This window comes from Erpetoichthys calabaricus, chromosome 11 (genome assembly GCF_900747795.2).
Source record: "Erpetoichthys calabaricus chromosome 11, fErpCal1.3, whole genome shotgun sequence".
In the NCBI taxonomy this organism is placed as follows: Eukaryota; Metazoa; Chordata; class Cladistia; order Polypteriformes; family Polypteridae; genus Erpetoichthys; species Erpetoichthys calabaricus.
The window spans coordinates 126680973-126704082 of NC_041404.2; the positions used below are offsets into that span (position 1 = coordinate 126680973).

The 23110-nt window shown below is 36.5% G+C and overlaps 1 protein-coding gene across 2 annotated transcripts; it reads left to right on the plus strand.

The window, feature by feature from the left end:
- Positions 1-56: 56 nt before the first annotated feature.
- thumpd1 (THUMP domain containing 1) lies at positions 57-10911 on the plus strand. Of its 2 annotated transcripts, none has more exons than XM_028813879.2 (5): positions 57-144; positions 3274-3472; positions 5966-6146; positions 8305-8553; positions 10005-10911. In XM_028813879.2, the coding sequence occupies exons 2-5, from the start codon at positions 3275-3277 to the stop codon at positions 10322-10324; spliced, it is 948 nt and encodes a 315-aa protein (XP_028669712.1). In that variant the 5' UTR covers positions 57-144; position 3274; the 3' UTR covers positions 10325-10911. The 2 variants fall into 2 exon arrangements, with proteins under 2 accessions (XP_028669712.1, XP_028669711.1); XM_028813878.2 differs by having other exon boundaries at positions 66-144; positions 3256-3472.
- Positions 10912-23110: the final 12199 nt, after the last annotated feature.

Consider the following 23110-nt stretch of genomic DNA (forward strand, 5'->3'; position numbering starts at 1 on the left):
TTAAAATTTTGATCGGCAGCTTCCCGCCCACATTGAAGTGTTGCGGGTGGAGACTAACCTTCGACTTTGTCGCGTCAAAGTTGCGTCATTTGAGCGACGCGGTCCATGTGTTTAGTGTTAAACAGTCGAAAGCGTTCCTTTCAGGTAATTAACGGCTTTTACTGAGCTTCTTTGGAAATCAATGATAGTTAATACAGTCTCTTATCATTAATGTAAATGTTTTGTTTGTCTGGTAGAAATTTGCATGATGTGCTGTCAGACAGCAAAATTTAAAGATACGTGTGGAATTGTTAAACTTGTACTAGAAAACTGGCACGTGTGCTATGTAATTGGCATGATTACAGTTTGATATGCCGTTGTATTAAAACTTGTTTGATTAAATAATACCATGTAAGATATTTCATATTGTGACTATATATTATATATCAGGATGCAGGTTCAGTGCGCCTAAAACAGGATAATACAGTACTACATAAATTAAGATACCAATAAAAATCAAGTGAAAGTAGTATTTAAAGAAGAAAAAATCGTAAAATGTAATTTTTCAAATGGGTTTTATTAATAAAACTAACTTGTTTAGTCCGGGAAATTTTCAGAGTCAACGGGCCTCGGTTATAATGGCATTGGTTAATCGGATGTATCTAAACATTATTGCGTCAGTTAAGCTGCATACTATTGAATATGGTACATACAGTGTTGGTGGGAAAGAGATTGCCGCAGAACTTAGTACTAAAGCGGTATTCGGTAATGTTGCAAAGATGATTTAAAATGGATTATTTCAAAGCTAAAAACTGTAAAAAAATAAAAAAATATCGGCTCATCATTTTCATCAAAGCCAAAAATTAGTATTGCCTTAGTATACAGTGGATTTGAATAACTGTCTACCAAAAAAAGTTAGTAATTACTTTTACTCACTCAAAAGCACTATCCATTTCACATTCTGAAAAGAAGCATCTCCATCTGCAATAGAAAAATTTGCACTTTATTCTGTTCAATCGTGGTTTGGCTCCATCGGCTAATTAGAATTTTATTTTTGCTTTTTTAACTTCAAAAAGTGCTTAACACTGATTGTTAATTGGTATTGTGAACTTAATGACGATATGCAGGTGGGCAACAGTGTTAGCTTTTTCAAAAACAGAAGGCTGTGCACTGATAGAAAAATGTAGTGTAATCAGAGGCGATTCAAGGGATTCTGCAGGCCCTAGGCCAAAAACTCCATGGAGCCCTCCAACTCATTCTCCCCTGAGTCTTGACATGGTAAAGTTTATTACCATTACTGTAGTGCAAAGTCTAAAATAATAAAATCATAAGGGAGAATTTAATAAACGCAATCTTTTTTTATCTTCAATAATAACAGATTATACAAATAAAACAACACAATACAAACATTTCTAGAAACTAGAAAAGAAATAAAAATGGAATAAAGTCAATTTTAAAAATCTATATAAGTTAATAAAACTGCAAAATGTAAGGTGCACATGGTAGTAATAAAATAAATAGAAATTGCACATTGTAAAATTAAAAAATAGATGAAGTGCATATAATGGAAATTAAAAGAAAACATGGCTCGTAAAGGTATTACTGTAACTTTAAAAATCTTTGTTTGTCGGCCTAAAACCTAAGGTGTAAATGCTGCATGACTTGGAACACACAACATATAAGTGTGCCCTCAACAAGCAGAGAATAAACTGAATTTAAGATTAGTGCAGAATTCATCATTCTCTAGGTGTTTTCAGCTGCTTCTGGTGCCTTCAGAGTTTAGCTGGTTTGCTATGAGACACATTCAAGCCTTCATCGGTTTCATTGGTTGCTTCTTTTATTCGGATGTTGGCTTTTAACTTGCTATCATTTTCATGCTTGTGTTTTCATCTTAAAGCAGGGCTATTCAGTTAGCAGCCCCTCAGCCAAATTTGGCCCATGAGTAGGTTTTTGCAGTTCCTTTGATTGGTTTCTGTCTTTTAGTTAAAGAAAAATAATTTCGAATTTTCATTTTCATAGCCACTTTGAAGGTCTATAAAATGTTCCAGTTATTCTTACTTGTCCCGCCCAATTAGTTCCAGCAGTCAGTTTTAACTTGTCTCTCAAAAGAAACAACGTCCTTAAGCACAGAACAAAAAGATACTTGTTTGTTTCAGTTAGAATGAAGCTGTGTGTTTATTGTGAAATTAGAGCTTATTGATGATGAAGGGATGCTCAAGTTCTGCAATTTCTAATGGTTTTAACCCCTTTGCAATTACAAAAGTAACTAAAAATACTCAAAGGATAAGTTTTTTTTTTTAAATTTTTGTTCGCTTCTTGATAAAAAAAAATGATGGGTGTCTTTCCTGTTATCATTTTCAAAAAGTGGCCCCTACTCATAACTATTGGAATATCCCTGTCTTAAAGTACTTGTCTCATAAAAACAAATAAGAGTGAAAAATTAATAAACTGAAAATGAAATTTAAATCCACTACAGACTTCAAAATATTTTCATGAATAAAGTACAGCATTAAACATTGTACAATGTACTATTAAAAATGTTTAACATGGTAGAGTAATAGTGCCATAGAAACAACACACCTTGTTAACGGCAAGGATTGGCTTCTGATCAAGTAGCTTTTGTGGGGGACACCTGGAAGGACCGGGAGAGGGACAATACCTCCCCTGGGGTAAGAGAGGGCAGCTGCCCTGGTCTGCATGGGACCCAACAGGGTTGAGCTTCTAAGCTGTGATCCTGTGGCCCCCATGCAGACCAGGAAGGCTGCACTCTTGTGCCCCAGGGGAGGTATTGTCCCTTTCCTGGTCCTTCCAGGCATCCCAGCTGGACAGGATCCCCAGCCGTCCGCCACACTTTCCAGGAGGTAAGTTTGACACTTCTGTTGTAGAAAAACATCAAAATGAATCACTATCAATGTTAAATAGACAGGTGGTTAAGGCTTTGGACTTCGAACACTGAGGTTAAGGGTTTAAGTCCCACTATAAACCCACATTTTGTGAATGTGAGCAAGTCACTTTAACTGCTCCCACTGGAAAAACTAAAGAAACGTAAACAATTTAATCCCAAATGTTGCAAGTTACCTTGGATAAAAGTGTGTATATTCAGTCACGATTTAATACTTAGACATTCAATTAACAATCCTTTTTAAGATTTTAGATTGTAGTTTTAAAACAATATATTATAATCCAATAATATGTTCAGGGTAGAATGTATTTTTTATACTTGCTCAAGGTTTTTAGAGCTGAATTTTTTTGTTAAATAGTTTTCTTTTTCTAAAGACTACTTGCTTTTACAAGGATGGCTGCTGTGGAGGAATCCAAGAAAAGAAAAAAGAAGCAGTACTCAAATTGTGCTAAGAAGTATAAGAACTACGATGAGCTTACTGTTGGAATGCAGGGAATATTGATCACATGCAATATGAAAGAGAAGAAATGCACAGCTGAGGCTTACAGCCTGCTGAATGAATATGCTGATAAATTATATGGACTTGAAAAGGTACGTATGCTTAGAGACTTGGATACACTTAAGAAATTAAACACTACCTTAATGGAATTTTTAGTATTTAAGAGGAGCAGAATCTGTACTTACTTTTCTGACAGATATTAATAAAGGCAAAAGCACAGTTGATCTTCTCCCATCAGTGATTATTCACTTTTGCCTGTGGTAGTATCAGAAAGATAATATTTTGTCTTTATATATTAACCACTGTACATAAACATTACACTTGTACAACATTCTACTGATGTGCCTGTTCTTTGTGCAGGTTATAGTTTTGAACCTATCCGTTTACAGAGCCTGGTATTTGAACCGTGGAGGTCTGTTGTGTACATAGCTCCATACATTACATTTTCACACATTCCCTAACATTTTGAAACATGTTTAACCCAATTATTAAATATTTCAAACACAAAAAACCTTGTTAATTTAAGTATTATCATTTAATGTCCATATTCGCCCTTGGAGTTTGATAAAATATTAATCTGCCTGTTTTTACATACTAAGGCAACAGTTAAATGGACACAGTTTTAATTTTATATGTATAAAAGAGGAAGGATATTATTGAGATTTTCAAACATTCAGGCTTTCAACTTTCTAGGTTTTTATTAATGTGCAACTATTTATCATCCTTTATTTAATTCATTGAAAATACAACAATCATGATGTTGAATTTTAAAGTAAAACTGTATAATAATCTGATCTAGGTAAGATGTAGTACCGTACCATATCTCTAACTGATCAGTAGCATATTAATCTTAATGAGGCTTTGAAATCAATAAAAGTAAAAAAAAATTAAAGGAAAGAAATATTTCAAATCGGCTGTTTAATTGTATACAGAGAACTACCAGATTGTAAAGAAAAATAATTTTTATTGAATATATTCTTAAACCTTCAGTTAAAACAAGAAAGAAAAGACGTTTTCTACCATATAGCATACCCACATCATGTCAGTTCAATGGATAGAATTTAACACAACATTTTTGGCATAGTGAAGGACTAATATAATTACTAGTCCTGACGAATCTGTACTAGTCTTTTTATGAAAAAGCAAGTTCCAAAATGAACAAACATTCAGTTTTGCAGTTAGCATGACAAATATTGTTGCAGGTATTAGAATTAAAAAAGCAGTCTTTTCATAAAATTTGGATTCCCAAACTGGATTAGCATTTAAAGCCGCACAGACTTAAATACTGGTAATAAGTATTTTAACATTTAATGTCTTATGCTGACTCTTATATTTATTATCTACATTTGAAATTCTGACATGTTAGACTGTAATTAAAACACTCTATAATTAGAATGTCCGCTGATTAAAAATGAAATTTGCACTATGAGATAATGGACATGTGGATTATGTGGCACAAGTTACTTGGAGAATTAAAAAAAAAAATATCCATGGATGGCTTCACGTTGTTTGTCACCGGACAGAAGTGGTCATCATTACATCAGAAATTTTTCTGTTATTCTGCATGAAAACATGATATTAAAAATTGTACTCTGCTGTCAGTACAAAGCACATAGGATAAGTAACAATTAAATAAAGAACTGTTTTTTGTTGGAGAGTTCCTTTAAGAAACACTGCCTTAGCTGTATGGATCACAAAGTGCTTTATAAACAGCTCAAAATCACATTATGATTAGTCATTTCTGAATTGCAGATATCTTGTATTTTGTTTTTGACTATTCAGAAATATAGTGCAGGTATTAAACTTAAGATTTTTTTTTTAAATTCCAAAATGTCATGTTTACTTGTCAGAATGCAATTTTGACTAGTCAAAGGAAAGTATTTACTGTTAATACAGTTTGCTATACAGTATGAGCTTCCCATCTGTGCTCAAAGGGAAAACAGGAATGCTAAAATGCGGTAAATGACAGGTTAAGTGCCACAGTTTTCAAGTGAAACTGCAGGCATTAAAGTTATTAAGAGAAAGGTGCGTGCAATTGCAGTAAATTTGAAAGTGTAAAAATGTTTTTTGTGATTCAAGACTGGTATTCCTGGACAAATAACTTGAAATCGCACAGCACAATTAAACATTCTCTGGTACTTTTGGGTTAATATTTTGTATCTTCTCTTTCTGTGGTACAGCTGGAATATCAGAAATCAGTCTCCATTAAGCTATCTCAACAAGGTTGCAGGTTTGCTTTTAGAATGCAATGCTCTGAAATTGTAAGAGGGGAGGCAACAATATTAGCTAGTATTGTGTCCACACAATTCAATAGACCACAGCCTATGTGATGTTTACTGTTTTTTTCCTGTGTCTGCATGGGCTTTCATATGCTCTGGTTTTAATTCTGTGTCCAAAAGACAGGCCTGTTAGGTTAACAGGCCACTCTAAATTGCCATGATATGAGGGTGGGTGAGTGCCTAAGTGTGTCCTATGGTAAACTGCTTTCCTCTCCAGTATTTATTGCCACCTTGTGCCAGTGCTACTGGAAGCTTTTTTTTATGGATAGATGGAGTTTGTAACAGTTGCATTGCATACACTTGCAGTTCACTGAAGGTGAAGAAAATAAATCCAGTGAAGATGAAGAGGAGGAAGATGATGATGCTGAAAGTTCTTTGAAAGAAGAAGTAAAACAGATTAATTTGTCCATATCTAAGAAGCAGAGAAGATTTCAGGCTATGGATAGTGGAGCGAACAATGTGGTGTTTGTCAGAACTCAAAATATAGGTAACTAGTATTTTTTTTTTAATCCAATGATTTATCGAAAAAAGATATTAAAACCTGAAAAGCATTCCCAGGTTCCTAGTTTTTTTTTTTTTTTTTTTTACTTTTTCCCTTGGTAGCTATTTGTTTTGTTTTGATCCAGACAATTTGTGTGTTTTTTTTTTTTTTAAGTGTGTTTGCATAAAATGTGAAAGCACCTACTGTCTCATCATGTCTTTCTGTCCATTTGCATGTCACAACTCGGCTCCCAGTGGAAAAATTATGTTGTAACCTGATAGGAAATTTGTCATGAAGGTTCAGTTTCTTTTAAGATGTCTCAGAGCATTGCTGTACACATTTATGAAACCTGAAAAACTCCAACTTAAAAACTTTTGGTGAATTTTTCAAAATTGCGTTAAAGTTGGTGAATAATTTACTCTTTCAAACATACTTAGAGTGGTTACTTCATTGTGTATATACTGGATTTTTAAATGTTCCTGTTTACATAGTCAGTAGCTGCTCCTGAAGATAAAAAAAATCCTCAGTATAAATGAGTTAAACGTCAGGGTTACACATGCAGCAAATAACTTTTTGTCATTTCAGTGGCTTGTGCAAACCTCTTTCACACCAAGTCATTTTTCTTGCTCCCTGAAGTTGTTTCGTTTATTTGTTATATTTGTAAACATAAAAGTAAAAAAATGCAAGTAAGGAAAGTAAAAAAGTCATTAAATTTATGTAGGAATACATTGAAGAGGAAACCACCTCCCTAAGTGTTGCTGTGTTAGCCTTTGAACTATACATACAATGAATAAACATCTGCTCAGTATTTGCACAAAAGCAACCTTGTGGTTTTCTTATTTGCAGATTATAATCACTGGGTATTTCTCTCACAATGTATTTTATTGTCGAAATGCCACAATGACCTGCTATTTATTATGGCCCATTGGAAACAATGATTTTAGGTTGAGACTCCATATATATACATATATATATATATATATATATATATATATATATATATATATATAATATATGTTATCTCTACAGTTACTTCTACTTTTAATATTTTTATGTTTAAGAAATATAAACTACACTTAGCCATGGAACCTCCACAACCAACAGTTAACAATAGCAATTTTGACATCACTTGAGTTGGTGTCTACAGGTATGTGTCTGTGAAGGCTGTTTCAGCTTCCACAGGCCTATTTGGGCTCTGTTTTAAACTACATGATTTTGTAAAATGATATTAAAACATGTATTTTAATATATCTGCTAATACTCATAATTATATTGTACAGTAAAAATGTGATATCTTTGTTTTTATATAGTAAAACAAAAATTAAAGTTACTTCAAGATTGAAAACACTTAACCAAGTCCCTGATTGCACCAGAATGTCATGATGTGTGTGCTAGGGCAGTGCAAGAGGCCTCAGAAGCAAAATCAAGAGTTTTGAAGCTATGTGGCCTAAAATGGTTTCTTATCTCATATCAATGTATTTTCAAACACCTCTCAGAATATTTAGTGAAATACCTTCTGAATTTCTTTTGTTTGATTTTGTTATAGTAGGTTAGTAAGTGGGCTTTCTGTTTAATTCTTCAGATATAAATAAAAGATAAAATTGTTAACAATAGCTTTTAGTTGAGTTAACTATCTGAGCCGCAAGGCGAAGCTCTCAATTTACCAGTCGATCTATGTTCCTACCCTCACCTATGGTCATGAGCTATGGGTAGTGACCGAAAGAACGAGATCGCGAATACAAGCGGCTGAAATGAGTTTCCTCCGCAGGGTGTCTGGGCTTTCCCTTAAAGATAGGGTGAGAAGCTCAGTCATCCGGGAGGGGCTCAGAGTAGAGCCGCTGCTCCTCCGCATCGAGAGGAGTCAGATGAGGTGGCTCGGGCATCTGATCAGGATGCCTCCTGGACGCCTCCCTGGTGAGGTGTTCCAGGCACGTCCAACCGGGAGGAGGCCCCGGGGAAGACCCAGGACACGCTGGAGGGACTATGTCTCTCAACTGGCCTGGGAACGCCTTGGGATTCTCCCGGAAGAGCTAGAAGAAGTGGCCGGGGAGAGGGAAGTCTGGGCATCTCTGCTCAAGCTGCTGCCCCCGCGACCCGACCTCGGATAAGCGGGAGACAATGGATGGATGGATGGATGAGTTAACTATCAGATCTTTATTTTTAGATCCTGAGAAACTTGTGCACCATATACTTCAAGAACTCCACACAACAAAGAAGAGAAAATCCCGGGTTATTTACCGAATGCTGCCAGTGAGTGGGACCTGCAAAGCTTTTCTTGTGGATATGGAAAAATATATGTCCACATTTCTGGAGCCTTGGTTCAAAGCTCCCAACCAGGCAACATTCCAGATTGTCTTTAAAGCTCGAAATAACAGCCATGTGAAAAGGGACGAGGTGATCAAGACATTAGCCGGTTAGTATTAGCTATACGTTTTGTATTTATAAACCTTGCATATGCTTTGTATTCATACATTTTTTTTCTTTCCCCTTAAAGCTTCCATCCATTATTTCTAGTACTCTTGATAAAATCACATAACATTATTTAACATACATGATACAGTATTACTTTTTGGTGTATTTGTATAAGGAAAATGCTTTCAAAGTATGATTTTTTTTTTTTTTTTTTTTTAGTCCTTTTTATCCACTTCTATGAAAACGTGACTGAACAACACTAAGATGTAGGGTGAAAGACCATGATAAAGGAGGAGCTTTTGATGAAGGATAAAATGTGAGAAGTGAAAAATAAATGGGATTGAAAGTGTTTTCTCCCAAATAATTATAGACAAACTTTAAAAAATGATTTTGTGTTAAGCTTATTCTTAGAAATACTTCTGTAATTTAAAACACATCTTTATGAAGTAGTCTCCAAATTAAAAAAAGTAGGTTTTTATTTATTATGTTAAAGGTAGTGTTTTTGAAAAAAAAATTCTACAGTATTTTATTATGCAAAGCAGATTTACAAGAATCAGCATTTTATTTATTATTTCATCAGTTTAATTTTCCCACTTCTTATTGCTAAAAGGAGACTGCATTAAACAACAACATTAGAATTTTTAGAAATCAACATGTTGCCCTGTGTATCTTTTGTGGATGGAAAACAGAAGTTCATCACCTGTAACTTCTATTTTAGTCTGGCATTTGTCATTTTTCTATCCTTTATTTTATTCATTCATTCAGGGCAGGAATAAAAGAAGGAAGAGCCCAACCTTAAATGATTTGGTGTAAGGTACCAATCCTACATAGGGGTTCACTTCACACATTTTCACTAAACCAATTTGGAATGTCTTTAAGATGTTGGAGGAAAACTTTGGAGGTCTAGAGAAAATCATTTCAAATACAGGGAGAACAAGCAATCTCCACATAGGCTATGTCCAGTCCAGTATTCATACCTCATCTACTGGGGTTGTAAGGCAGCTGCACCACCATACTTCTGTCATAGCATTTATTCAAGATAAAGCACAGTAATGATTAAATTGCAAAGTTGTTTAATCCACTACTACAACACACAGGTGTCCTGTCCAGCATTGGTTTCTGGCAGGGAGACACTCCAGCTCCCAGGAACTCCCCTGTGTTTAACTAAGTGGGTGAAGGAAATGGTTGATGGAGAAAATCTGCTAAGGGTGAGGAAAAATAGGAGAACACAAGATAATATGCCTTCTGTCCCTAAAAATCAGTTTGAAGAGAGTAGACTTGCGCAGGTGCAAAATAATTTTTTTATGCTTTCTTGTCTATTTGTACAGATTCATTTTGTCAGATGTTTAGTACATTAATATAGTTTTTAAATTTCAATTTATCAGTGTTATGTCAGGTTTTCAAGCTGTTTTTTTCCTTTCTATTTAATACCACTGTTCTTTTTTTTTATAGCACTTGTGAGCAACATGAATCCCAAAAACAAAGTAGACCTAACTAATCCAGAATATTCAATTGTAATTGAGATAATCAAGAATGTCTGCTGTGTAAGTGTTGTGCGGGACTATATGTTGTTCAGAAAGTTTAACCTACAAGAGATTGTCAAGTCTGATACAAACCAAAACCACAAAGAACAGATGGGTTCAGTCACCAGCTCAGAAAGCTGCAAACAGCAAGCAAAACAGGAGGAAGTAGGAGTAACAGAAGAGGAGAAAGAAGAGGCAACTGACCAGAAAACAAATCCTAACGGGTCAGCAACAGAAGATAAAGCGTGACAAAGTACTGTTAAAACTATACAAACAAAATGCATCTGCTTTGGTGCATGACCGTAACTTGTTAGGGATGCTCATGCCAGTTTCTGCATTCTTCAAATCATGATGAAGGTTATCAATGAGTAAAATATTTTTGTCCAAGTGAAACACCGGAACAAGGGACATTTATTTCAATCGCCCTTGACTGCTTTCCTGTTGATGTAATTGCAGCATTTTGTTGATCTTGATGAGTGGGTTTCCATAGAAGGGACATGTTTTGTAAATATAATGAATGACATGCTAGGATAGACATACCATAGTGCTTGTCTTTCAGGTTCTTAAGATTATATGTGGATTGAAAAGTTTTTACATTTCTGAATACAGTGCGTAGCATACTTTAAGTTTTTTAAATTGTGATTATTAAATATTTTACTTTTATTATTTTTTGAGGTATGTGTGAAGGAGAACCATAAACTGGAAATGATGAGCTTGTGTCGTGATATTTACCTGACCAGCATATGTTTAAAAATGTTTTTCCTTTTCCTGTTTTGTGAAGGCAAATGTGGATTAAAACATTTTGACACAATAAATGAAATGGATTCTCGCAAACAGGCATTGAAGGTTACTGATTTCTGAAGAGAAATATTTTGTTTACTTTTTGCAGTGATTAGTTATATTTTGATAATCCCGTAAGTGCCAGGATGTAACACTGCTTAGTGTTGTTGTAAGTATGCAATGTTCATAATTTATATATTACAGGTGGCAACTTGTTTTGTGAACTTTTAAAATTTGTTTTTACCTAATAGTTTACCTAATGTGTCAGACTTTGAGAGACCGAAAAGGTTGTTTAGTTTGTAGTTTTATTTCTATATGGAATTTAAAAGCAAAATTTTACTAGAGTAATATACTGAGAAATCAAGATCTTAATAGGAAATATGTGTTGAATTTCTAAAGTTTACAAATCACTGACAGTCTTTTCTTTTAATTAGTCCTAAGGTGATAACTGGTTGGTTGATTTTTTTTGTAGTGTATTTGTTATAAAACAGAGTACATATGAGATTTGAATTAACAAGATATTCTGTATTTTGTCACTTCACATAGTTCACCTGTTCTAGGGTTATTTACTGGGGGCATTATCTGTTTAGTTACTGCCACTCCTCTTTTCTCACTGCATAAGGCAATACATTTCTTTCTGTCTGATATGGGAATTTGGTATTCTGTTCCTGAACCAGATTTGCAGCACACCCACACCAGTTCTAGCTTTCATTCAAACCAGGACATAGACTTAAATTACCCAAGCAGTTCACTTCAAAGTTATCTCCTTTTAAAGCGCCCATAAAGTACCAGCTTTCACGAAACCGACAAACATACATTTTTCTCAGAGTTCTAAATATTAGATAAGAAATGTTGTTACCCTAACTTAATAAAACATTTTCAGTTCAAGTTTATGAGGGGCTGGAGTCAATCCCTTCAGCTTCAGGAACAGGGCGGGATCAAGTCCTTTGAAATGATGCCTGCCCTTTTGAAGGGCCTATTCTCACACACACACATTAACCAATTGTCTTAATCCCTATAAATATTTGTAAATAGTGTTCATTTAGGAATGTTCGATTAACATTTACTACGTTACTGTATGTTAGTTATTATGGAAGATTTTTTTTATGCCAAAATTAAATGCAAACTAATGTGTTAATCACATTGAAATGTAATGCATATGGTGCATTTAATTTTTGCCATGGTTTTATCATGTCCGAATTAAAAACGGATCAACCAAATGATTGATTGTTTTTTGACTATGGAACACAATATTCATGTCAGTTTGGAATGTAATGCAAATAAGTAGATTGTGTATCATAATAAAAGCAAAGCAAATGTATTTCATTTTGCTTAGTGGCTGTGCCAAGTGTATCGCAACACGACACATTAATTGTGCCAAAACTGAATGTAATCTAATGACCAATCAGTATCAAAATGTGAGGCTAACAGGTTAATTTTACACCGAATTAGCTTCTTTCCTTTAGTATTTAATATCATTTGAACCTGTGTCTGTACTGCTCATCAGTAATCATCAGTATTCTGATACAATTAATAGAGTAAATGCCACAGGAAAAAGTAAATTAAAAAGAATACAGTAAAAAAAGTTAACATTAAGGCAAAAATGCAAATTTCTGAATTTTGTTTACATGTAAATGTACTAGCATATATTTCTAAATGCAAAATAAGAGGAAAAAAGTCTAATTAAACATTTAGATCATTAAGAAGTAATACAGAACCGTTTATTTATGAAACTGGTTGAAATGAAAACCTACAGTACAGCCACAATGATACCCAAAGATTGAACTTGGGAACCCCTGGCTTAGAAGATTCCGTAGAAGAGCTCCTTGCCAGTTCTATGCTTAAAGTTTTCATGTAAGGCTTTAAAATGGCCCTGCAGAACTGCTTGTTTAGTAATATCAAAACTTTTTAAAGCACAGAATTAATATTTTAAGTGTAACATGTAGAGGAGCCACTTTCAAACCACTTATCAAGCTTAAGTCGGTGAGGAAAGGTCGTCTTTGGAAAGTTCCACCTGTTCATTCCTATCTGAGCTTTCTTATTCAACTTTAGAGCAGTGTTGCCTATAATGGCAGCATCAGGTCCACCGTAGGATCAAATCCTGTCCCAGTTACCAGTCCCATACAAGTCAGGCCTGGTAAAAGTTATTCAACATATAGAACAGTGAGACAGAGACAATTAGAAAAAACAGCTTTTGCCAAATGCAGTAGCTTATGGCATTATTAATTCCCAATATCCACAGTTTCTTATTTTCCTTTGCTGCACTTTTAATTAGAAAGTGCAAGTTCATGTAAATGCTGCCAACTTCACGTGTTTGCAAAGAAAAACAACAAAAAAAGTGCATGTAAAATGTAAGATAGATTTTATTATAGGAATGGCAACTGAGTACGTTTTCATTCCCCTGCTCAGGGTTTAATAGGGTCTTTAGGGTCACATGTACAGAGTAGTTCATCCATTTTCTAAACCCTGTTCTCCATTACTGTGTTGCAGAGAGCTAGAGTCAAGCCTATAGTTTACAGTACAGAACCATCTATGACTCCAGTCCATCAGAAGACGCTTCTGCACATGCTGGTTCTCGTTCATAGTGGGCTCATTTAGAAGCACTTCTTTGGGATGTGGGTGGATGGTGGAGTGAGCACATGTAAGCTTCAGACTCCACACTGACAGTAGCTGAGCTGAGTAATTGTTCCCAGGATTGGTGAGATGGCACATATAAGCAATGTACCATGTTAAGCAATGTCAAGGATAACAGCTAAGCCATACAGCAAGTTGACTGGCCTTTGACTATGTGCTGTAATTTCATAACAAGGATATCTTTGAGGATCATTAATCAGGAAAGACTCCACGTCAAGACCATATGAGAAATACTGTATAAAGCAGACAAATGATGAGCAAGGTGTGGTCTTGATCGAGCATGACAGGATCAAGAATAAATGGAAAGGGTACTCTGAAAACCTGTTAAATGAAGAAACTCCCAAGAGTAGTTTTTGGGGATGGAGTCCGCCCCAAAGAATAAGAAGGGAGGAAGTAAAGAAGGCACTGAAAAAGAATGGAGAATGGAAAGACAAGACAAGAAGACCAGATGAAAGGTGAAACAGTAGTGAAAGAAGAATTTAGGAAAGAGGGAGTAGATGTGTTGTAAGATTTAATGCAGATGATCTATGAACAGGAGAGAGGAACGGTGTGGTTTTACTTCTATATAAAGAGAAGGGAGATTTTCAGGATTATGGAAACTATAGAGGGATACAGATGATGAAAATTTGGGAAATGGTTATAAAGAGAAAGTCAGGGAAGAGATCACTTTAGGGGAGGACCAGTTGGGTTTGATGCCAGGGAGAGGAACAGCTGATACAGTCTTTGCATTAAGACAGCTCATAGAGAAGCCTTCGAGAAAAAAAGGAAGGTTTGCATGTGGTGTTTATTGATTTGGAGAAGGCTTAGGAGAGAGTCCTACAGGGTGAAGTCTGGAGGCGCATGAGGACTCAGGTTAAAAGCAGTGTAGGGGTAACAGACAAGATCCCAATTAGTGAAGGTCTGCATCAGGGATCTTCTTGAAGTCATTACTTCTCTGGTTATGGATGTGTTGACTCATGGAATAAAAGACCAAGTCCCCTAGTGCATGATTATTGCTGATGACACTGAAGAATATCTTGGGTTTAATTATGATCTCAATATCAGAAGTTAGCCTGCAGAGAGAGCTACTGAAAAGAGTGGATAAGCTTAAGTATCTAGGATCACTGGTATCCTGAGATGGAGAATTAAATGTAGAGATAACCCACAGAGTGCAGTGTGGATAGAACAATAGGAAGAAGGTATCAGGAGTATTGTGTGATTAACGAATTAAAGAGAAGGTTAAAGGTAAGGTTTTTAAGGCCGGGGTAAGACCATCAATGATGAGCGGAGATATGGGCAGTAAAGGGTATGCTGAATAAGAAGAATTTGAATGTGGTAAAAATGACAGTCTTGAAATGAATGTGTAGAGTTACAAAAAAAAAGACAATCAGAAGTACAATAAAAGTGGGAGATATTGAAGAAAGTATGGGAAAGTAGGTGGAACAGTTATGAATGTGATGAGGAGAGACAAGAAATATGTGCACAAAAGAGTGATAGTAATGGAAGTAGACAGGAAGAGAAAGTGAGGGAAGCCAAAGTGGAGGTGGCTGGATAAAGTAAATGAAGATCTGAAAGAAAAGGGTTTCACCGGGGAGGAGGTTAATCAGGCACATCAATCCCACACAGAAGTGGGAAAATAAGAAAAATAAGATATCAGAAGGCGTAGGTTACATTTTAAAAAAAATGCAAAATCTTCCATGCCCTAGTGAATATTGCTGCCATCTATTATTAAGACGGAGCTATATCACACCTTAAAGAGCCAGTCTTTGAGCGTCCATTTTTATCCAACACAGCATCCAAACAAGAAGCAGACTTTGACAGAGGACGAGGTTGGACAGGAGTAGACATGGGAGTAAAGAGTGCTCTGTAATACAAGGGTGTGCTGAATGTCGGACAAAGAGAAAAGGAAACAAATCCGAGCCCATGCACGGTTTAAATTCAGCGGGCTTGTGGGTACCTTTGCAAAACATTTCAAATTAGCAGGGCATTTAGGGACAAGCAATGACTGGAGTACACACTATGAAAAAGCTACAGTTTTAGTATTTTTTTGCTTTTTGGAAAAGTAAAGCCTTAAAAGTAAGACGTCTAAAAAAACGTATTAAATGATCACCACAACGGAGATCTTTGTGCAAGCACAGAGCTTCAGTTTAATTTGCAGCCACTAGAGGGCGTGCCGAAATCACCTTTCTTTTCTTTTCTTTAGTGTTCAGAGTCTTGTTATGAAGAGCACGTTGGCAGCCTTTACTAATGAAACTCTCTGACACTATTTCATATTTTTTATGTTAAGACCTTTTTGATGATTCACCTTTTGTCTGAATTCTTGCAACCATCTGGGTATAGCAGTTGCATCAAGAGTGAATAATAGCAGTCATCATAAGCTGCTCGATGAAAGACAAGCTTTTAAAATGCAGGCACTTTAATAGCTTATTATTTTTAATGAATTGCTCATGTCAGAAGAGTTACATATAAAAAGCAAATCATTACTATTAGACATAGTAAATGCTTATACTGTTATTCTGGTTTTGTAGTATCAAGGCTTCTTTTCTTGCTATTCATTCAATTCCGTTTATTCTAGGCAGTGGCCTCGAGGCTTGGGCACCCCCGCCTCTGACTCACTGTGCGACCTTGAGCTAGTCACTTAGCCTCCAACTGTGAGAAGATGCAGGAACACAACAAATGTCAGTCAGTTAACTGCCTGAGATTACTGACTGATGCTCATCCTGTTAGCCTTTCGCGGTATCCAGAGTGTTGGATTTCCCATTAGGCACTGCAAGGGCAGCGCCTCCGGCCTACAAAAGCAGAAAAAATGAAGAAAAAACAGTCAGAAATGTAATGAAAGAAAAACTTTCAGATTATGCTATTAATCGAATGCACCAGAAAGTACATTTCATCTAAGCCAGTGCTTCTCATACTGTGGGATGGGCCACAGAACTCTACCGGTGAGCCACTCCATAAGCTGTCAGTCAGTCAGTCATTATCCAACCCGCTATATCCTAACACAGGGTCACAAGGGTCTGCTGGAGCCAATCCCAGCCAACACAGGGCGCAAGGCAGGAACAAACCCGGGATGGGCGCCAGCCCACCGCAGGGCACACACACATACACACACCAAGCACACACTAGGGACAATTTAGGATCGCCAATGCACCTAGCCTGCATGTCTTTGGACTGTGGGAGGAAACCGGAGCACCCGGAGGAAACTCAAACAGACACGGGGAGAACATGCAAACTCCACTCAGGGAGGACCCGGGAAGCGAACCCAGGTCTCCTAACTGCGAGGCAGCAGCACTATCCAATGCACCACCGTGCCAACCACCTTAAGTTGTTTAGTTTGAAAATTCCAGGAGCTGAAACTGATAGTCTTGAGAGATATAAGGACCTCAAGTTCATGGAATGCAAAAATAAGCTACCCTTTAATCTCCTTTCCTCTAAGTGTCTCCCCTAATCTTCCTTGGGGTTCCCTCATTTTTTCATAGAGGAAGATGTTCTTTCATTTTTCGGCTTGCTAAAAGCGGTACATAGTCTCAGTACAAAAGTGAATCAAAGTGTTTGACGTGCTACTCGGAGAGGATTAGTTTTACACCAGGAGGTACGAAAAGGCTGATTGCCAAACCCAAAGAATTTTTATAATTTTGGTTTCCTTTAAGTTTAATGTATTTGGAAGAGAAAAGGTCCTTGGGAGAAAATAGTTTGAAAAGCACTGATCTAAGTATATATATAGAAGGAACAGAGGAAGACGTAGTGAGAAATATAAGCAGCACTTTATTTAAACCACCACACTTAAATAACGACTAGCGAATATTATACACAAATTAAACTACAACACAGCAGTATCAATATATTAATTTAAAATTTACATTGAGAAGGGATAGCCACCAGACTTCTGTATTATTATCATTATCATCATTATAATTATTATTGAATTTAACCCAGTCTATTGTACCAACATGCTTTAGAAGATCCACTAAGAAATCACGTCCAACCTGTCTGAATGGCTATTGTCCAGTTGCACTAACGCCTATAACAATGAAGTGTTTCGAGAGGTAAGACAAGAATTGCATCTTCTCTTCATTGCTTAAAGAACTGCATCCGTTACAGTTTGCATGTCGCTCCAGAAGATCCATGGATGATGCCATCAACTAGATCCTACATACAGTACTGGCCCAGCTGGACAACAGGACAGGGAATTATGTGTGAATGCTGTTTATAGACTATAATTCAGCATTTAACACAGCAAACCCCTCTAAACTCATCACCAAGCTCAGGGGCCTCTGTCTGAACACTTCACTGTGCAGCTGGGTTTTTTAATTTCTGGACAGGAAGATCCCAGGTGGTTCGAATGGACTGCCACAGTTTACCCTCAATACATTCGCTCCACAGGGCTACGTTCTGAGTCCTCTGCTGTACTCCCACTATGCATGTGACTGCATGGCTGCACATTACTCTAATATCGTTGTCAAGTTTGCTGATGACACAACTGTGGTAGGCCTGATATCTAATAAAAATGAGTGGGCTTACCTGGATGAAGTATAGGGTCTGTCACACTGGTGTCAAGACAAATCTTCGCCTGAATGTCAGCAAGACAAAGGAGTTGATTGTGGAGTTTGATAAAAAAAAAAAAAAAAAACAGAGACACTACCACCCCCTCAGTATTGACGGCACTCAGCTAGAGAGGGTGGACAGTTTCAGATAGCCGCAGAGAGAGAGATACATCACAGAGAACCTAACCTGGACACCATGGTAATGTCTTTACTAACCTTGGATGCCTCAGGGATTTTAGGCTGCCCTCCCAGATAATAAAGAATTTCTACAAATCCACCAATAGAAGTATCCTGACAGGAAGTATTACCGCCTGACTTGGGAACAGCATGCAGTAGGACAGCAAGGCTCTGCAGAGAGAGAGGTTGGTCAGCTGAACGCCTCACTTTGGTATGCATTCTCTTAATTTCCAGAACATCTACACCAAGCGATGTCAGACCAGGGCAAAGTAAATCATCAGAGATAACAGCCATCCCAACCAATGACTTCTTCTCTGTGCTGCGGTTAGAGAAAAGCAACTGCGACCTGAAGACCATTTCATAGAGCCTGAGGTGGAACTTCCTTCTACAGTCCACCTGTATACTAAATGAAGACAGTGTCTAAAGCTACATGGTGCTCTATTGTTCATTTTCGTGATTTAAGCTAGTAATTTACTGGTTTTTGTATTTTTTTATAATATTAATATAATACTGTCATTTGTACATATTGATATCTATTGATATTTATAGAGTTTGGCATGTATTGTTTATTGTCTTTTACATTCTCCTATATGCACAGTCTTAAGAGTTTAGCACCCAAACATTTCACTACATATTAGACTGTGTGTATAATTACATGTGACAAATACAATTTGATTTGATTTGATTACAAATGTTTAACAAACATGAAGTTGAGAACAGCGGCTTCCAGGATTTTATATCTGAGCACACAGGCTTGCATATTGCACACATATTTCATATTTAAAATAATAAATGTCTCAAGTAATCTTTATATATAATACGCTAATGTCGCTGTCCATTTGTCTGTCCAGGATTTTAAATCACGTATAGCTTGCAAACCATTTGAACTATTGACCTGAAATGTGGTACACATATACTACGTGACATCTACTATCCGCTTTCGGGGTGATGATTGACCTCCAAGGTTATTCCTCTTTTTATTTTATTGTAGAATCAACTCTCGGCAGCGGGCAGCAGGCAGCAGGGTGACCGTGTGGTGCATGTGTATGGGCACCATTCTCATCCCTACCACCTTCGCCATCACTTCCCCTACCTCTTCATGTCTTAAATCATTTTTGAGGCAGATTGAAGACTTAAGTGTCAGCTTAAGTGAAAAATTAAGGAAGCGTACTAAGTAATTGCAACACAAACGCTGACTTAATTAGTTTTAACGCGAAAAGATGCCGATGAAAGAAGAGAAGAAGTGGGCCGCTAGGGTGGAGAAAAGAAGAGCTGCTCAGGAAGCAGCAAGTGCATCAACCTCTGAGCAAACAAATGCTAAACATACAGAGAAAGAGTCTGAAAAGTAGGAATGCTCAAGTCAAGTGTATTCACTGCACGTTATCGTGCAGTACATCGTTACTGGTTGTTCATAATTCCATTATAATGCTGTATCTCCAAGTATCAAACAGGTGTAAAGCCACAATGTCAACAGGATTCTGCCTTTGTGTTGATTTGAAAATTTTAAGAAGTGTAAGATTTATGCATTTATTTTAGGTCTTCGTGTCTGGCAATGATGAAAGTATGGTAAGTTCAAAATGTGAGACATGGGAAAGAGAAGTTCTGAGTTCGCTTTTTAACCGATTCCTGTTGACATTGTGGCTTTGCACATGTTTGCATTGTAATGGAATTATAATTATAGTACCTAAGCCGATAATTGTTTAAAAGGTGGAATAAATATATAACATGAAAGCCTGTGTGCTCAGATATAAAATTGTTGGAAGCCTTTGTGCTCGAGTTAATCTTTGTTATATTTACAATAATACAAACCAGGGGTCCTCAATCACAGTCCTATACACTTCACCCAATTTCTTATTTAAAACTTATCAATTTGCCACTAAAGCAATATACTTTTGGGGTTAATTTTAGTTACCTCATTTGTTACTAATCAGAAACCTTAATTGCCTATTGTAGTTTTAAGCAGCTGCATTCAGGTTTTGTTTCCTGTTTTTTTAAAAAGGTAATTCAGAAATGCAAAGAACAAAGAAACCACCAGCTCTCTAGCTAACTTGGGTCCATTTTTCAATGATGAATATGCATCATGAAGTAGCTTTGCTAATAAAATGTTTAGAAATGAATGAGTCCAAAAAGGATGGACTGTGAATTGCGAATTTGTCCATAAAACATATGGGTGATGTTCTCAGAAAAGGAAACTCTAGTCTACAATGTAATGAAGATTTGTCTTGGATGAATGAAAGCACATACAAGCAGTATAGTTAAATACCAAGTGTCATGATCAGCAAAGACGGTCTTCTAATTAGGAAACATGTTGAACTGAAAACCTGCAGCCACTGCAGCCCTCCAGGACTAATGAAGATGTTTCCTGATATAGAGGGGGAGTAGATGGTCTTTCTCAATATAAAGAAACTCTATGAACTGATACTGCACTTTTGATGTGCAAAATATTAGCAGACATGGGGAGATTGTGTGAACAAAATGCACACAAACTTCCCGCTGGGATTTCATTAGCGTGAATTACTACGCAACAGTTTTGCCCCATTTTAATTAGGTCAGGGGTGGGCAATGTCAGTCCTGGAGAGCCGCAGTGGCTGCAGGTTTTCATTCCATCCCAATTGCTTAATTAGAAAGCAATTCTTGCCAATCTCAGACCTTATTCAATCTTATGGCTTGCTAGTCTGCAATGTAAGTTTCTTATATTGTAGATATTTCCTTTCCAAGGATATCATACAAATGATTTGTAGCCTAAAATGTTTAATTTTCAGTCTGTCACATTTTCCTATTAAGTGTTTTATTAAGTCAAACAGTACATTATGAAACCACAGAGATGTAAATGGAAACAAGTTAGATGGAGAACTGCTGGCTGCTTTGTCATTTACATCTTATTGCCAATAAGGAGCCATTAAACACTGAATGCAGCTCTTTAAGATTGAAAGGTACTTGTGTATTAAATGGACGGTGTCACCAAATTGAAGAGGGGAGGTTACATAAGGATCCCCCTTCCCATTCTAGTGGTGGGCTCCGTGGGGGAGGTTTCAGTGCCGTCTGTTTAGTACACAAGTACCGACTGAAATAAGCAATTAAGGGTGGGGAACCTTAACAAACAAGACCACTAAAATGAAGCATCAAAATGTCACTTAAGCAATAAGGGCATCATCAGCAATAATTGACTTGCCATTAAGAAACTGGGTTGGAACAAAAACCTGCAGCCACTGCGGCTCTCCAGGACCGACATTGCCCTCCCCTGAATTAGAAACCTTATACAGGAATTTTGACAGCATCACCATTGTAACATGCTTTACAAATGGAAATATAACCGACAAAGTATATGTGCACACTCAATAACACAGTATCTATTAACATAAAGACATTTTTTTTGAAAAGTTAATTAAGCTTTATATTATATAAAGGGTAATCAAAATACAGTTAAAAGAAATTTTGTAACACCATAATAAATACAGTACAAGAAAAATTTAAAGTAATGTCTTTCATACAGTAACTTTCAAAGGGATCATGCACATAATATTCTTCAAAGGTTGTTAAGCTTAAAGCTCTGAAAACTTAAAACATATCCATCTATCTAACTTAATTATCCAGTTTAGGGTTGTGGGAAAATATAAATGCAGAAAAATCAAAATTCAGCACAGTGATGAAGTGGTTAGCTCCATTGAATCTTAGCTACAGAGTTTTAATTCTGAATCCTGTCTGTGTGAGGTTTGCATGTTCTTCCCAGCCTCTGTCAGTCTTCCTCCATCATCCCTAAAGACGTGCAGGTTGAATTAACTAGCAACCCGTATAAGAGAGTATAACCAAGCGTGTGAATGTCCTCAGGAGCCCCCAGTGCCACCAAGATTGTTCCCCATAACTCTGAAGTGGATAAACAGTTGATGGCTGGAATCTTCTGACATACTGTATTTAGCAATCAGTCACACACAGTAGTAACCTTTAATTGACCCCATTGATCTGCAGCTACTGCCGGTCCTTCTAACTGCAGTGTGAATACTTTTTAAGATTTTGCGCACAAAAGTATAATATAGCCTGCAATAGAGAGCGCTTAATTGGAATATATTAGTGGTACTCTTTAAATGGGGTTGCTGTTTGTTATAATTCAATTTTTTCAAATGGAATTTTATCTATCTATCTATCTATCTATCTATCTATCTATCTATCTATCTATCTATCTATCTATCTATCTATCTATCTATCTATCTATCTATCTATCTATCTATCTATCTATCTATCTATCTATCTATCTATCTATCTATCTATCTATCTATATTTTGTCTACATCCATTCAAATTAACTAAAATCATGAAGTAATAACAAAGCAGTCTGCAAAATCCTTTACCTCTGCCTCCTGTTCTCTTTAACATGCCATTCCGTATTTGGTTAACAAAATGAACTCTGTGAAAGGTGCTCTTTAAAATGAGTTGACTATTACTTGATTTCCTGGCCCATGCTGCAGATGACACTGCCTCTAAATCATCTTGGGATCCTCTCTAATCAAGCTCGTCACCTATTTTGCTTTGCAGGCAGTGTTCAGCGTAACTGATTATTACGGATACAGAATTATTTCCATGTGTTGCTTTATCATGAGGAAAAGTTGATTTATCCAAAATCAGTATATTCCTTAATAATGCTGCATTTACCCATCCACAACCTGTTAGTCGCCTTTGGCAGATTATTCTTTTAAATGCATATCCTTCTGTGTCTGTATTTTGGAAACACATAAGGGTGTGGACTTATATGAAATATTTCTATGATTTGATTCTTTTTGAGCTCTTGGCATTTTGGATTAATGGTTCAAGTATCCTCAACCTTAAGAAATTGCTGTCTATCACCAGACGTGTGGGTAGCTGGATGCCTGGCAACTGTTGATGACCAGAGCTGAACTTAGTATTTTCTATTTTCTACTTTCATTGTGGAC

Excerpts from the sequence above, each read along its gene's own strand:
- thumpd1 (XM_028813879.2), top strand. The coding sequence starts at position 3,275 with ATGGCTGCTGTGGAGGAATCCAAGAAAAGAAAAAAGAAGCAGTACTCA. Across the intron at positions 3,473-5,965 it reads AATTATATGGACTTGAAAAG|TTCACTGAAGGTGAAGAAAA; the intron begins GTACGTATGCTT and ends ATACACTTGCAG. Across the intron at positions 8,554-10,004 it reads GGTGATCAAGACATTAGCCG|CACTTGTGAGCAACATGAAT; the intron begins GTTAGTATTAGC and ends TTTTTTTTATAG.